This window comes from Gymnodraco acuticeps, unplaced genomic scaffold (genome assembly GCF_902827175.1).
Source record: "Gymnodraco acuticeps unplaced genomic scaffold, fGymAcu1.1, whole genome shotgun sequence".
Lineage (NCBI taxonomy): Eukaryota > Metazoa > Chordata > Actinopteri > Perciformes > Bathydraconidae > Gymnodraco > Gymnodraco acuticeps.
Window position 1 is genome coordinate 2455440 of NW_022990440.1, and position 16257 is coordinate 2471696.

Sequence of the window (16257 nt, forward strand, 5' to 3'; positions counted from 1 at the left end):
ATGAAATTTAGATTTGGGTTATTCATTACAGTTCATATTTATTCATTGGGCCATTTCACAGGTTAAATAAAGTGAGACATGTAAAACCAAGAAGAAATATGCTTTAAACATATTCACATTTTGAAAGATAAAAAACTGCAGTGTTAATCCATTGGAGAAGAATAAAAAGCAGCTCCCAAACGTATTGTTCCCAGTATGTTGTGTCATGAAAAAATAACCTGCCAGACTTGCAGGCCTTTGTAATAAAATAATTCTCCCTCACTGAATTCTGAACACTGCATGTAACACCTCAGTAACCAAGAATATGGCTTCCACCAGTAAATACAATAACAAAAGCAGTGAGAAGCGCACTGTGCTCAGAGGATCCGTTTACACTTTGTCATTAATTAATTAAAAAGCATAATTTTCAAATGAGCAATACGAGCTCTAACGCAGCACGCAAATAAGCAGTGCAGAGAAGTCTCCCTGCAGGAACTGCGCGGCTGTCCACGAGTATAAAAAAAATAGTAAAATTGATGTTTCCTTTACTACCATTTAAATCAAGCTTGTTATTTTTATTATTGTTGTCCCCCTTTGAGATGAATAGGGTGATAAAAACAAATGCCCGCCCTTGTCTCGCTGACATTTTAGGGAGTCCTTTTGGAGCAGTAAAGATGCCCACTTGATGGATACCAGAGCTCTTCCGACAACGGGAAAAGACAAAATGAGGAATGCTTATGGGTGCAGGGCAGATAAGGAAAATAAATAGAGAGAACATGGGGTGAAGGTGGGTAACATCAGTGACGAATGGAGAAAAACAACGAGGCTAAGACAAAATAAGAGAGTGACATGCTGAAAAAGTCCATCAGCATGAGACTTTAGGACAGGGTAGAACAGGAGATCCAGGGAGAGCCGGGAGGGAGAGACAGAACAGACAGCCCCAGCAGGAGCCGTCAACTAGAGAAGATGAAAACAAAAGTGCTGGACACATTGACACACTCATTGTCTGTTCTTCTGTGTTTGTATGCCGGTCTGTAGAGAAGCTCCCCGGAGGCTAGTCTTCGTTTCAGCTCCTTCCACAGCAGATCCCGCTCCTTCTGGGCTCCCTTCATGAAGCCCCGGTTCTCCTGGGCTCTCCGAGACAGGTAGGGCATCACCTCGCTCACCGGCCCATAGGGGACGTACTTATAGACGGGGAAGCCTGCCTGGCCTGGGATCAAAGTGGATGTGATGGGAGGGAAACAGAAGACACAAATAGGCTTTGTGACATATGTATAAAGATGACAAAGGTAAAGTAAATATATTTTCAGAGAGATTGTTAGAATGTGATTGACAATTGAGTATTTGGTAACACCGTTTTCACAGGTTCTTTTTGACAGTATCCAGAGAACACATCATGACTGGCCAACTTGTGGCCCCACGCAAAGTTATATGATGAGGCCCTCTGTGTCGCGAGCGTCAACGGGGGGCGGGTGCTAATGGAGCCTCGCAGCGGCGAAACTGTGGCGCGCTTACTGTAGGTGCGCCGCATTTGCGCTTCAGATGAGGCTCCCTCCGCAAAATGAAGCACCATCTGCAAGATGAGGCCCCCTCCGCGAGGTGAGGCCAAGCCCCCAGGAAGTGCGTCGGACTCTGAGGAAAATATTTGTTGTGGCCAAACGGCGGTACTACACTTCCGTATAGGTTGCTGGGCCCGGAAACACTTTTTCCCATTGACTTACATTGGGAAAGAGTGGTCTGTAAATCGTTGGATATATTTTTTTAAACTAAATAAACTACCCTGTATGAACATTTGTATAGCCCTTATTGAAAATATTCGGTCCTCAAGTTGTAAAATGTGCTAATAACGTTATTCTGAGAGTTATTTTCCTCTGCATTATGAACGCGCATCAAACGCACGGGGCCGCGCCGCCCGGCATGTTCATGTTACGTGTTCAGCACTACATGAGTGTTACCTATACCCATGGATGCACAATAACAACGGACCCATATTGCCTTACGGAGCCCACGGAGCTGTAATAATGAATATACAGTATTGCACATGTTTGCTGTAATTCATCATTTGTAAAATATTATACTACATGGGCTGTATGATGTAAATCTTGTACCGTACATTTTGTATTAAATAAAGTTTACGAATTTTTGTTCTCAAAAAACAGTGCATTGTGTGTAATACAACTGTGATTTTTATTAAATTAGTTAATAACTCTTAAGCCCCACGGACCCGGTTCCGGGGCCGACATCGCGTCATTTGCAGGAAACAACGTCGAAGGAACCTTAATATTTAATAAACTATGAATATTTTTATTTTTTATAATTATATCCATATAACGGGGAAAAACTCATTTGACTGATCTTTTTCATTTTTTCAAAAAACAAACACAATGCTAACAGTGAGCCTCTGAATTAGCCCCGAGCGAAAAATGCTAACCTATTACTGCACCGAAAATCACTCCTAGCTCCCTTATTACTTATCCTAGCTGCACATCCAACACAACGTTTATGATCGTAAAGACACAGAATCTAACGGTGCCCACCTCAACACTGAAAGATACAAACTTGCGACGTTATCAACAAAAACGTACATCAAAACAAGTGGCGCTAGGTAGCCCACAACGCTAACATGGCTTACCTTCGTCTTTGTCTGGTCTAAACTGGTCTTCAATGGCATTAAAACGATAACAACGATGATGTAGTTAATCCTTAGGTGTTCTACCCCAAAAAGCCCTGAGTGGGAGGGTAGTTTATTCACCAGTGTTGTGGCTATGTTTGTGAAGAAAATGTTTAAGTAATTGGCCACATCCAGCTTGTCTGTGATGAGCATGTTATCTGTCTTTATGTTTTTGTTTGAAAATCTGGTTTTAAGTTTTTTACTGCAGCCTAGTTGATTATTGAGTAATTTCCAAAGTTCACGGGTTTATTTTTGTTTTCCTCAGTTTTGTTATTGATGAAATTCTTTTTTGCAGTTTTGATCATGGAGTTTACGTCATTTCTTAGTCTGTTTCTTTGCAGTTTGAGTTCAGTCACGTGGGCTTGGTCACTGCTCAAGCTTTTGGTAAGCTTTGACTGACTTTTACGAAACTCAGAGCATTTTTTGTCTCTGATTTTCATAGCGGTCAATATTTCGGAGTGCATCCACGGCTCAGCGCGATTTTTTACCCTGGTGGTTCTTAGGGGGGTCATGTCGTTTAGTAATGTTGAGAATTTGGTTTTGAAACCAAGCCATGTTTCTTCAACCAGTGTACCACTGAGCTCATCTGACCAGTCCAGGCTCTCCAGTTCTAGGTTAAAGGCCTCGCGAGAGTAGGTTTTGAGGTCTCTAGATGTGACTGTTTTGTGACAGCCGGCCTTTTGTTTTAGCTTTTTGCGGGTACAGAATATCATATAATGATCGCTTAACCCGCATGCTAAAACCCCTTTACTGGAGATCCCGGACCTGTCAGAGGTCAGAATGAGATCAATGGTAGTTTGTGTTGTTTCACATACCCGGGTGGGTTGGGTGATTAGCTGGCTGAAGCCGTGCAGATCACAAAACCTACTGAAGGACTTGAAGACGGGTGCATCTTTTCGTTGCATATCCGTGTTCCAGTCTCCAATAAGAATTGTTTCTACATCCCCAACTCCAGCCAAACACCCATCCAGTGTATCATAAAAGCCACTCTGTTCTGGCGGTCTGTAGATTGTGCCGACTAATACTGATTTAGCCCGTTCAAAAATAATTTCAAATCATACAGTTTCAAAGGTCTCGTGATTCAGGTCAGTACGGATAATGAATTTGGTGTCTTTATGTATGTACAGTGGCGTTTTTATATGTACAAAAGTGGTGGGGCACAAAAAACGTAGATGTCTATATATAAGCTTCTGCAGTGAGGTTCATGGCTGGTGAGGCACTGGCTCTTCAGGTTTACAAATATTATATTTTGACCTAAATCAAAATATAATATTATTTTCAAAAGCTTTTTTTGTCTGATGCTTCGATTAATTTGAAACAGACAGTTCAACAAAAGGATACCCAAAAAATGTAATTTTATCATTTAAATATTGAATTGTTCTCTCTTAGTAAGATCTCATTTTCAATAAAATTGCGGTATTACCTTGACTTGAAGATGAAGTCCATTTGCCTATCCTTCTGGACAAAAATCTCTATTACTTTTTTGTAAAAGTCCTCCTTATCTTCTTGTAGTTTCAAAAGTCTATCATAAATCTAATACATAGATTTATGATTAGAAAATGATAAAAGTAGGGTAGACATGTGGATATTATCCGGCTGAACAAAACGAGCATTTATCTAACAGGTACGTTTCCCACAGATCTTATTTTGAGCTATTTTCTAAAATCCCATGGAGAAATATCATTGCTTTTTTGTCGAGGGAAGCCATGCGCAGCTTACTTCCTGGTTTTAGGACGCGTCTCTCTCCTCCTCTTCACACACCACACTTTTCGCGGCACACGTACTTACAGCCAATCAGCTCTGAATTCAACACACTCTCACTCCATAATCGTCCAGGAGCGACGTTTGGTCAGTGTCCGTGGCGTGCAGTTGTGACGCTCCTAGGCTCCTTCAGCGTCATAAAGGGACGCAAATAGCTTTTAACTGATTGCAATGTATTCCCATCTGCGGCGGGATTTGACGCTCATGGAAGCACGGCATTCGTTTGTGTCGGCTGCCCTTAAAGGCAATGTGAGCGTCCATTCTCATTGGATAATGGAGAATTGTACACCCGGAAGTAAGTATTCTCCTTACTGTCGATTGATTTTACAGTGATATCTGCACTACTCATCGACTAAAAAACACCAGATTATCCTTGTTAATTACACAACATTGATTGGTTTAAATTGTGTGCAATGCTTTTGTATTTTTCCCCTTCGATTCGGAGAAACAAATATTTTTTCGGAGTAAAGGATGGCAGAAGACACTACACTACCCAGAATCCCCAGCTATCGTTTGGACTACACCATGTGTAATACACAGTTCAGACGCATTAAATATTACATATCTGCCGTAGTTCTCTATTTATAGAGCCCTGCTGAGAAGACTTCTAGACAAACAGGAGAACTGCCGCCAAAACTGAAAACGTGACTTGGATCATAAATATATAAGCAATTAAACAACATCTTACATTTAGTTTCACACAATACGTCTCCTTGCAGTATCAACACTAAATCGGTTGACTTTCATATTTGATACAATTGGTAGATAGGCTGTATTTACACCATAACGGTGCACAGTTGATAGAAAGGGACACCTGGTGGTTAAAGCACGTTATTTTATTTTATTATTTTATTATTAGATATTAATAGGAGGATGTGCAAAACAGACAAACTAATAAGGCTTAATTTAAACCTTAAAGAAGTTTTTTAATATAACTACGGTTGTAGTTGAAGCGTTTGTAAATTAACATGAACCGAAGCTGTTGCCTGGCAACGCAATCGCACAACGTCACGTCCGTTAATTCCACATCCACACGCATGGATTAACATCGATTTAATACATTAATGGGGCAACAAGAAAATCGGCGTAATCGAGTGTGACTATTAACAAATAAATCATTATTATATTAATATTGACAATAACAACCGACCGTCAGGGTAGCATTTGCTTGGCATTTCCGGGTATTTCCCCACTGGTTAACATGGTTTAACAATACCGTGTAACTGTCACGTTTGAAGGGTGACGAAATCGTGACATCTTCACATCTCCCAGCATGGTAAATCGTCACATGTTCACGTCTTGCCGTGATACCGGGTTGCTCAGTTCATATGTTACGCTATGGGCTGCAGACTGACTCCATGTGCACTGCATGCAGTCCGAGCTCTCGTAGAGACACAGCGGGGAGAGTTACAGAGGAGGGCTGTGGACACACATCCTGCAGAGGCTGAATTTAAAACACTAACATCATCCTAAAAGGCCTTGACACACCAAAAGTCTGTCCGTTTTTGCGAAGGTCCCGCAGTGTCAGCACTTTTCCTCTTGTCTGCAAGATAAATCACTCTGATTGGCTGTTCAGCGTAAGCCAATCAGTGAAAAGGAAGAAAAAACGTGAGGAAAATAAACAAAACAGAAAAGAGTGTCAAGAGGGCACACAAAGTTCACTCTTCATCTTCATTTCATCTAATCATTCAAAATCATCTATAATGAAGCTAAGTGATGAAGCTAATAGATACAAATAAAATGTTGTTGTTTTGTAATGCATGTATAGTAACAACGGCTTGTATATCTACAGTCTTAGGTTTTTCGGATTCTATTTTCGAATGACAAATACAGACTACAGCCCCCTGTTGTCATGGAGAGTTAATTTCTCTCAGGCAGTGGCAGAATGAGGTGATAGTTGGCTGTTTACTGTGGTTTTTGCTGAGTGTTCAAATTTGGTTCAAATGTGACTTTTTGGCCAAGATGGATGCAACGTGAGGTGGCACAACAGTCGGCTCAATCGCAACTAGTTCTTTGATGAATGTTTGGTGTGAAAGAGCTTTAAGTAGAGCAGGAAATACAGGGCCTGGTTATTGTTGGCTTTGTGAGAGAGAGAGTATTCGTGCATGTATTTCTCACCCAGTGGTAAGCACTCTAGTGCCGGCATGGACATTCTTCCGATTGGGATAAAACACTCGTGATCTGATCGCACATGCCCAGGAGTTGACCGAAGTACACCTTGTTCTCTGTCGGTGAGAGACCCAGCTCATTCATTCTGAATGAGGCAGAGACACAGAGAGACTTAAAAATAACTTCTTCGTTCACATGCAACGCTGTATACAAAAATATTTTGAAGTGGATTGTTCAGCCGTACCTCCTCAAGGTGTGTTTTACCGTGTCCTCATTATGGGCAGCTACCATAACGTTGGCATTTCTGTTGAGTGCAATCTACCACCAGCATGTAGTCCAGGCACCTGGACAAATAAAAATGAACACATGAAAGATCATTTATCTTTATATATCTACTTTTGTTTGTAAGAACCTGTTTTCTACAAAAACTAAAATGCTGCAAAATATGAGAAAAGTTAATGATTTGTTGAATATCACAACAACAATAATAATACAAGATGGCTGATGGTGTGTGTCGTGGCTCGGTAGCTCCCGATTCAAACCACCGGCCTCGACTAAAACCTACAATATACAAGACTGTTGACGGCCTAGTTATTGTAGAGGATGAGTTACTCAACTTCCTGGTGGTTAAAATTAAAACTATGACCCAGGACGAGCTAGTCCTTGTAACCTCTAACACCTTTGATTCCGAATGGATCGAGACTTCTAAAAAGACGTTGTTTGAACTCTGTCCTGAAACCAAGCAGCGGTGTGTGGCCTTTAAAGGCAACCAGAAGGATGCAAACAATATCAAAAGCTGCCTAAAAGTGCTAAATGAGTGCGGTGAAAACATCCCCCCTTTTGTCTCCCACTACTGTACCTGGATGAGCTGCCGCCTGTTACCTTTAACAACCTGGATGTGTCCAACCTGCTGAGCAAGATGGAGCGACTGCACAGCGAGGTTTGCGCATTAAGACACGTAGTGGAAGTTCAGGCAGATATCGGTGAGGACCTGCGTGCTGTGGCTGCGACCATGGACAGCAGAGTTGCTGCCGTAGAACGCCAGTTGGAGCCGAGTCATGGTGGAGGACTGGCTGTACCAAGTGACGCTGAAACTGCCTGTGGGAGCGCTCAGGGTGATGGCCAGGATGGTGCGGTATCGGTGAAGGATGCGAGCCCCCCCGGCTCTTCTACTGATGTACATCCCAACTGTGTTGACCCGGTTGCTGCGTCAGGGACCGTGAGTGCCTGTGTGAGCCCTGGAGGAACTGCGGTAAATTCGCAGGTATGGAGTCAAGTTGTGAAACAGGGCCGAGGTCGGAGGAATAGGGCCTAGGGCCAGTCTGCCTGATCTAAACAGCTTGTTGGGAAACCTGAACGGAGGATGCCTAAGCCTATTGTTGGCACTGCTGCACAAGGGAATATAAAAGCGATCCGTACGAAGTTGGTGAGTGTTTTTGCAACCAAATTCTCGCCAGACCTTGATGCTGAGACACTGTCCGAATATCTAATACCTCATTCACACCAACGCAACTCCGGTTCAAGCTCCGTGCTAGAGCTTTTCAGGTTCAGAACCAGTTCTTCGGTTTAGCTCTGGCTCTTTTCACACCGCCCAGAGTCCGACTGGTAATGCGTCGTTGCGTCATCGTTTGCGTCATGACGTAACCGTTTGCGTGCCTGCTTCATAAAGCCAAACCGCGCGGATGAAATCAGTTGCATTAATTTCTTATGGCTCTATCTGCAGCTTTTCCGGAGTAATTTCTGTGGTTTAGTTATATTCTTATAAAAAAGTGTACTCGTGTCAATAAAGGTTTTTTTAAAACACAACTGCTTCCGATGTCTGTCTTATTTCTTAAGGTGGACTGAACCATGAGTGTGGAGTAACGTTGTATCTTTCATTTCAATGAACTGTAACCTTCACCCAGGTATGTAACAGCTGTTCTCAAATGAACACGTGAAGTAAAGTTTAATATGTATAGTTTTATAGATTTATAATGAGTTATAATGAGAGGTGATCAACGTGAATGCTCAGGTTCCACCTTAACACGCAGACACGTTGCTTCACCATGAGCAGAAACCTTTATATATACAGTCTATGGCAGAAACACTGAAACTCTTGTTAAGTTTCTCCATCGTTGTGTACAAACTGGATAAAACGCGGGCTTTTTGTTGTTGTTCAGGAGTTGATCTGTCTCTGCCCCCGCCTCGACGTAAGCGTGACGTATGTGGTGCTTTTGCTCTGGCCGGACCATTTTTTGGTGTTGAAACGAACCGGATTCCGGAGCTAAGAGGCTGCTCCGCTGCGGTGTGAAGAGGAAAACCCGGTGCTTTTCAAGCTCCAGCTCCGAACCGGCCCTGAAACACTGTTGGTGTGAATGAGGTATATCTGAACAACTCGGCCGTGATGTTAACTGTCACCGTATTGACACTGCGAGCAACAGATATAGCTCGTTTAAAGTGTGTGCTGAGTGCAATGAAGTTGCGGAGATGTTTAACCCAGAACTGATTGATTGATTGATTGAAAAGTTTATTAACAGCTTGTATATTGGGTACAGTACAGTACAGCTCAAAACATACAATTGTTAAAGAGCCTGTGACAGCATCCCAACAACTGTTGTGCAATGAAATATTGGGCTACTAGTAATCTCAAACCGTCAGTTTAAAAAAGGAAAAGCGATACCGTTCCGTTAAATATCAATAATTTCGAACATCGCGGGGAAATTCCTTCGACTCATTTTTAAGTTTTGGGGGAAGCCGGAAGTGACGTCAATGCGGGAACGCTTCACTGTGCGGCGAGAGAGCCAAACACGGACAAAGTGTGTTGTCATGCGTAGAAATGGTGAATTACTGAGTTTAGGCACGTTAATAACGTTGTAATGAAGTTGACTACAGTATATTCATATTTGTCAGTGCTTTCATGTCAATTCGGCGAACATAAACATAAATGATCGTGGTGAAGATGATGATTACATTAGGATTACAAATCGGTAGTGAGAGCTGCTGAATTTCCTCCCGTAGGATGTGATATAAAAACAAATCCATTATTTTTGTAGTTGTAAACTCAAGTGGATGAAACTGTATTAGTGCTTTCATGTCAATTCGGCGAACATATGATACATTAAATGATCGTGAGGATGATGATTACAAATCGTTTGTTTGAGCCGGTCTGCATTTCCTGATGAGAAAACAAACCGATGCTTTTTGTAGTTGTAGTACACCAACATGGATTAAACGTGTGGTTTTTTTCACCACAATGTTGGGGAAATTAATGGATAAAATGCACGGATTATTATTATTATTATTCCCACTCCGATCGGGACACTAGGTCCACCGTTTCCCCGCAGCGAGGCTCCCCCCGTTGACAGTTTCCGTGGGCTGGGTGCAGTCGCGGACTGGCCATCGGGACGAATCCCGATGGGCCGGTACCGAAGTGGGCGTGAGGCTCAGGTTTGGGAAGGCTAAATAACTTTTTTTACCTGACGCTGCCCGCCTCCGGCGTCTATAGAAAAGAGATCAACTCAGTGAAAGCACCGCCTGCTGACCGATCAGAGCTCAGTGTGCAGAGTTTAAATCTCTCAAGTCATATTACAGGATAAAGGAAATACAGTTTAAACTGCCGTATGCAGAGAAGACGCCGACGTGTCGCACTTATCATTCATATTACATCATCAATCAGATCATCGATCATATAATATCATAATATATCATATATCTCCTTATCTGCCGTATCTGGCCGTGCAACACTCACAGTGTCACACATACTGTATGCAGAAGTATTATTTTAAGCAACACATTATGTTGACGAAACACTCGAGTCAAATGTAATTAAAGTCAGATCCACTCATGTCTTAGACGGGAACGCGCTCTCAGCTGGAGAGAGAAACCCTGGCTTGATTTACCGAGTTGATAACCAGCGTCGTAGGACCGCTTAGCGAGATCTCGTTTGTTAGTTTGTTATTGTTAGTTAGTTTGTTACTCAAACATATCCAGGGTCTGTTGAACTGGCTTCGTAGTACAGGGCACAGGTGGCTAGCAGCCAGGGTCGGCTCTAGAACAAATCAAATGGGGGGGCAATCATTTACCAAGGGGGGGCACACACTGCCGTCAACAACCAACACACAAACACCAACGCAACTTCAATTAAAAAAAACATGCTGTAAAGCTATTGTCTCTCACACACATTGCAGGGGTGTAGTGCTATTTTATAGCACACCTATGACCTGTGCATGCAGGGTTGTGGCACGATCACCAAAACAGAAACATATGGACATAGGCCACCATATGAAAAGTGTGCAAATGTATTTAGTATCCTATCCATGTGAACATGTTTTAGGTGGGGGGTGGACCTAACCTCCTCTAGGAGGGTCTGGAGGCATGCTCCCCCGGGAAGATTATTTTTAAAATATTGAAGTTAAAAGCATCAATCTGGTGCACTTTGAGAGCAAAATGAAGAGATCTAGGGATACATCTCTCAACATCCATATGAAACAGAACTGTAAACAGATTTACTTTTTCTTTATGGATATTTTACTAATCACTCCCCTTTTAAATGGTATTCTTGTGTTATTGTCCTATAGTATTTCATACCCGTTTTTCATTTATTCTCTTATTCTTTAATAGGCTAACTATAATGATCATAAGATCCTCTCAGTCTGACAGGAGAGGACTCTCCTCCACCTTGGTGTAGAAACAGCTCTTTATATCCGTTAGCATAGCTAGCTAACCAGATGCTAACAACAATATTCCACGTTACTGCTCGCGCACTGACAAAATGCGCTCGTGCCACACACAGAGAGCCGAGCTTGAATGAAACACAGAGACCCATGTACTTGTACTGTACTGTATATCATATTATTTTCGATGGCTTTACTGTATAATCAGTGTAACAGATGGACAGATCGCCACTGGGCTTTCATCTAAACACACAGCCACGTAATGATAACAAAACAAAAGTCGGGGTCATTGGTCAAGCAACACACCAATCAGAGAGCAGCAGTGAGCACACCTCAGGCTGTGTTTCATATAAAGAATAAATAAAGAATACAAATGTGTATTCTTTATTTCTGATGTATTTCACACAAAAAACTTTTGGTGGAAACGTTTTAACTTATATGATTAAAAAAAAAAACGGTAAAGCGGCAATAAGGCTTGCCCACCCTGCGTTGGGGGGGCACAATGACTCATTTGGGGGGGGCATGGCCCGCGAATGACCCCCCATGACGCCGACCCTGCTAGCAGCGCTAATGTCAAAGACACAGACATTGCATTATATTTGTATTTTACCAGGATGCAGTGACACAAATATTTACATATTTACATTTACTATCTACAGCACCCGCCGCCCCTGACATCCCCCACTCCCCCCGTTGACAATTTACTAGCGGTACCGAAGTGGGCCGGTCGAGAGTCCCGGGATGATTTTTAGTCCCATTCCACCGTATTGACGCACCTAATTCCTAAACTTCTAACAGATGCAACATAAACCGATCCTTCAGCCTCATGAGCTCTCAGACACGTTCAAAATTAAACTGTCATCGCTGTCTGAGCTTGCTGCTGTGTGCACCATCGTGCGTTTACATGCAGATGCTGGGATCCTGAACGGTGCAGCTGGAGCGCTGTGCTCGCAATGACGTCACACATAATTTGGCGGGACTTGAAGAATCCCCGAGCAGATCCAGGAAATGGTCAACATTGAAGGGCAGATTAATGGTTATCAAAGTACAAATATCCAAAATCAGTTCAGTAACGGTTTTCAAGGGGACAATATTTACTCAAATTGATGGGTTTGGATGATGGGGGAAACTCGTGTCACAGGCTCTTTAAGGGGATGCAGACCAGAGAAAGACTTTCGTCTTGTTTACATCAGGGTCCCCCATTTCCAATTCATCATGTCATTTAAGACATATAAGACATATTTGACATACAGATGGCTTATTTACAATTTACATACAGCTGGTTTTTTTACATACAGATTGCTTGTTTACAATTTTCATTTTAGATTTCGTTCTAATACATCCTAACCGGACATTTAAGACATACCAAGTCTACAGATATACAGTTAGTAACAGAGTCTAAAATGCGAGTATATACATAGATGGGGGGGGGGGGGGGGGGGGGGAAGCTGTCCATTGAATGACAGGTTGAGATTTGTACCATTACCGGGGCCAGTTTTGCAATGCTCTCCCCCCGAAGGTGCTCTTTAAGAGAGGTTTTGAAGGTAAGTATAGTTTTACTTTCCTTTACAGTTGTGGGAAGAGCGTTCCACCTTGATGTGGCATAATTGCGAAACGTGTATTCCCCCTTTTTTGTGCCAAATCTGGGTTTCACATGATTTGTGGAGCTCCCTCTGGTGTTATGATCATGGTATTCCTTGACCTTTGGGAAGAATTTTGACATGTACATGGGTACCATAGAGGTGTAGTGGATCTTGTAGACCAGGCCCATTGCAAGTATCTGTACTCTGTCGTCTACTCTAAGCCATCCTAGGTTGTCAAAGTGGGCAGAGGTGAGGTGGGTTCTAGATGAAAGGTCAAGCAGTAGTCTGACCAGTTTATTTTGCGATGTTTGAAGTTTTATTCTCTGGCCTGAAGGCTCAGTTGTGAGGCGATACTATGAACCACGTAAAGCGGAGGTGATAGGGGCTAGCAGAGCTAGACCTTTTGCTGGTGCGAGGGTACTGAATGGGGCTACGGCTGAGCTGCTTAGCTAAACGTTATGCGGGTTGGATAATTTACCTGTCGCGGGCTGCGCCTGGGCAACAGCGCTGCTGATAGGATCCGACGTGTAGTGGTGGACAACTTACTACAAAAATGTGACATTTTATGCTTGCAAGAAACTTTCTTACCAAAGCAGGACTTGGGAAAGTTGAACTCTCTTAATGACAATTTTCACGGGGCTGGTGAGTCCACTACGGACCTTTCTCTGGGAATAGTGAGAGGAAGGATAGCAGGGGGCGTGGCTATCATGTGGCACAAAAAGCTGGACGCTGTCATTAATGTCATCAGGCTTGAAGTTGACTGGTGTATTGCTGTACAGATCTAAATGAATAACAAGGAGTTTAGCATTCTCAATGTATACACCATATGAGTCACAGCATAATGAAGATGAATACCTAAACAGACTTGCTTTTATACATTATTTTATTGTTGGTAATCATTCCACCAGTGTTGATGTAGTGGGTGATATGAATGCTGACATATCAGACAAAAGGTCCTTGTTTGCTAAACATATGCTACAGTTTTGTGATGATAACAATCTTATATTATCAAGCCAAATACTTCTGCCTAAAGATAGCTATTCATATATAAGCGAGGCCTGGCATACAACTTCATGGCTTGACCATTGCATAAGCACATAATGCCCATGACACTGTAAGATCAATTGAGATTGTGTATGAGCCATCAATGTCAGATCACATTCCTTTTGTAATGTCACTAGATTGTGATAGTCTCCCTGAGATGTCTCAGGAGGTTAAAAAGGCCTGTACCACTAAAGTGGATTGGTCCAAGCTCACAAATGAGGATAGGCTATTGTACTATGGGAGAACTGATGTCCTATTGAGTGATGTATATCTACCCAAAGTGGCAACTCTGTGTGTTGATGTGGGTTGTAATGAAAGCTCTCACCGTGAAGACCTCTGTAACATGTATGATTGTATTGTGGGAGCTGTATGGAAGGCCAGTAGACCGTGCTATACCTACTCTAGGAAGAGACACAACGTCAAGCCAGGGTGGAATAAACATGTGGCTGATCAATACGCTGAAGCCAAGAATGCTTTTGGGGCCTGGGTCCAGGCAGGAAGGCCCAGAGAGGGGCCTGTCCTGGATCTCAAAAAGCGTACAAATGCTAGATATAAATATGCAGTTCGTTATATCAACAAACATACAGAAACATTGAGAGCGGATTCTATGGGTGAAAAGCTCCTTCATAATGATGTTACTGGCTTCTGGAAGGAGGTGAGAGCTCTGAACAGGGCCAGTACGTCATTACCGTGTACCATAGAGGGAGTATCTGGAGCCGATAACATAGCTGAGTTGTGGAGGCAACATTACTCTACTATACTTAATTGTGTTAAAAGTGACCCCTACAAAGTTGGTAATGTTGGGAAAAGTGACACAGTGGGAATCACAGCTAAAGAGGTTTATCGAGCAATTGCACAGCTATCTGATAACACAGCATGCGGCTCTGACCGAATCACTGCAGAGCACCTTAAACTGGCAAGCCCGAAGGTTGCAGTTCTTCTTGCCATTTGTTTTACCGGCCTCATGACTCATGGTATGTTGCCAGACTCCATGTTGTCTGTTACCTTGGTGCCTGTCATTAAGGACAAAGCGGGCAAGGTAGGGAGCTTGGATAACTATAGACCAATTGCTCTAGCCAGTGTGTTATCCAAAGTCCTGGAAATAATTTTGTTAGATAGACTATGTTCTTATTGATGTACCTCAGATAGTTTGGCTTCAAGGCTAAGCATGGTACTGAGCTATGCATCTATGCTTTGAAGGAAATGGTAGAAACATATAGAAGACAGAATTCCACTGTTCTGATTGGTTTCATTGATGCCTCTAAGGCTTTTGACCGAGTTAACCACCATAAACTGTTTTTAAAATTGAGACAAAGGGGTGTGCCTAACAGTATAATTAGGATCCTGGCTTATTGGTATGCCAACCAGAGCATGCGGATAAAATGGGGGAATGCAGTCTCGGTGCCATTTGGTGTTGGTAATGGAGTCCGCCAGGGGGGGCTCCTCTCACCATGCCTTTTTAATATCTATATGAATGATCAGATGATTTAAGTGTCTGTAAAACAGGGTGTGTGATTGGTAATATGATTGTAAACCATCTTATGTACTGTATGCTGATGATTTGGCAATTGTTTCTCCTAGCAGTGCTGGTTTTCAACAGTTGCTAAATGTTTGTTCTGATTACGGAGTCAAATTTGACGTTAAATACAATGCTAAGAAGAGCGCTGTAATGATCTGCAGAGCAAAAGGGGATAAGAACCTTTGTTTTCCAACATTCTACCTGTCAGGACAGGTGCTGTCATGTCATCATCATCAGCCATTTCATCTGTGATGATGTGTCCCAGATACTTAGTGTTACAGCATAGACAGCGGCGTGTCTTATATATGCAAGCCAACATGTTGGCTAGAAAATTATCTTGGTGTTCAGATAAGGTTAAGGCGAACCTCTTTAGAGCTTATTGCACTCCTCTCTATACTGCCCCCTTGTGGGTCAAGTATAAGGCAAGCCTCCGGAAGCTCCAGGTTGCATATAATGACTGTTTGTGTATACTGCTTAGAAAACCAAGGTGGTGCAGTGCAAGTGAAATGTTCTGTAATGCACGAGTCAACACGTTCCATGCTCTTTTAAGAAATGTACAAATTCATCTGTCGATTGAATGTTTCTCATAATTCTGTCATTATGCTGCTTTCAAATCCGTGTTTCAGTGCTGTACGATACCAGTCACCTCTGTGGAAACATTGGTATAACTGCCTTTTTTTATTTATATTTGAGTGTTGTATGTTTTGTAATAATGGACCAAGAGTCTCTTTAAATAAAGATGATGATGATGATGAATACAAATGCGATAAATAAATATTAAAGTGTACTTATTTTTGCCCTTCTGCTGCTTTTGTTAGACTGCTACAATGAAACAAATTGTGAGTTGAATAAAAAAAACAAAATAATGATTTGTTTTGTGAACAAATTGAACTGAACAAAAAAGGCATGAATAAAAAAAGAATGATAGTTAAAATGTCA

At 42.3% G+C, this 16257-nt stretch overlaps 1 protein-coding gene across 1 annotated transcript in view; it reads right to left on the minus strand.

Moving 5' to 3' along the window:
• Nucleotides 1–932: 932 nt before the first annotated feature.
• prodhb (proline dehydrogenase (oxidase) 1b) overlaps nucleotides 933–16257 on the minus strand; it is a 62374-nt gene continuing 47049 nt past the window's right edge. Inside the window, 5 exon segments of the mRNA XM_034225233.1 lie at nucleotides 933–1189; nucleotides 6586–6665; nucleotides 6765–6838; nucleotides 10851–10876; nucleotides 16145–16157. Of these exon segments, the coding sequence (XP_034081124.1) occupies nucleotides 933–1189; nucleotides 6586–6665; nucleotides 6765–6838; nucleotides 10851–10876; nucleotides 16145–16157 (450 nt within the window).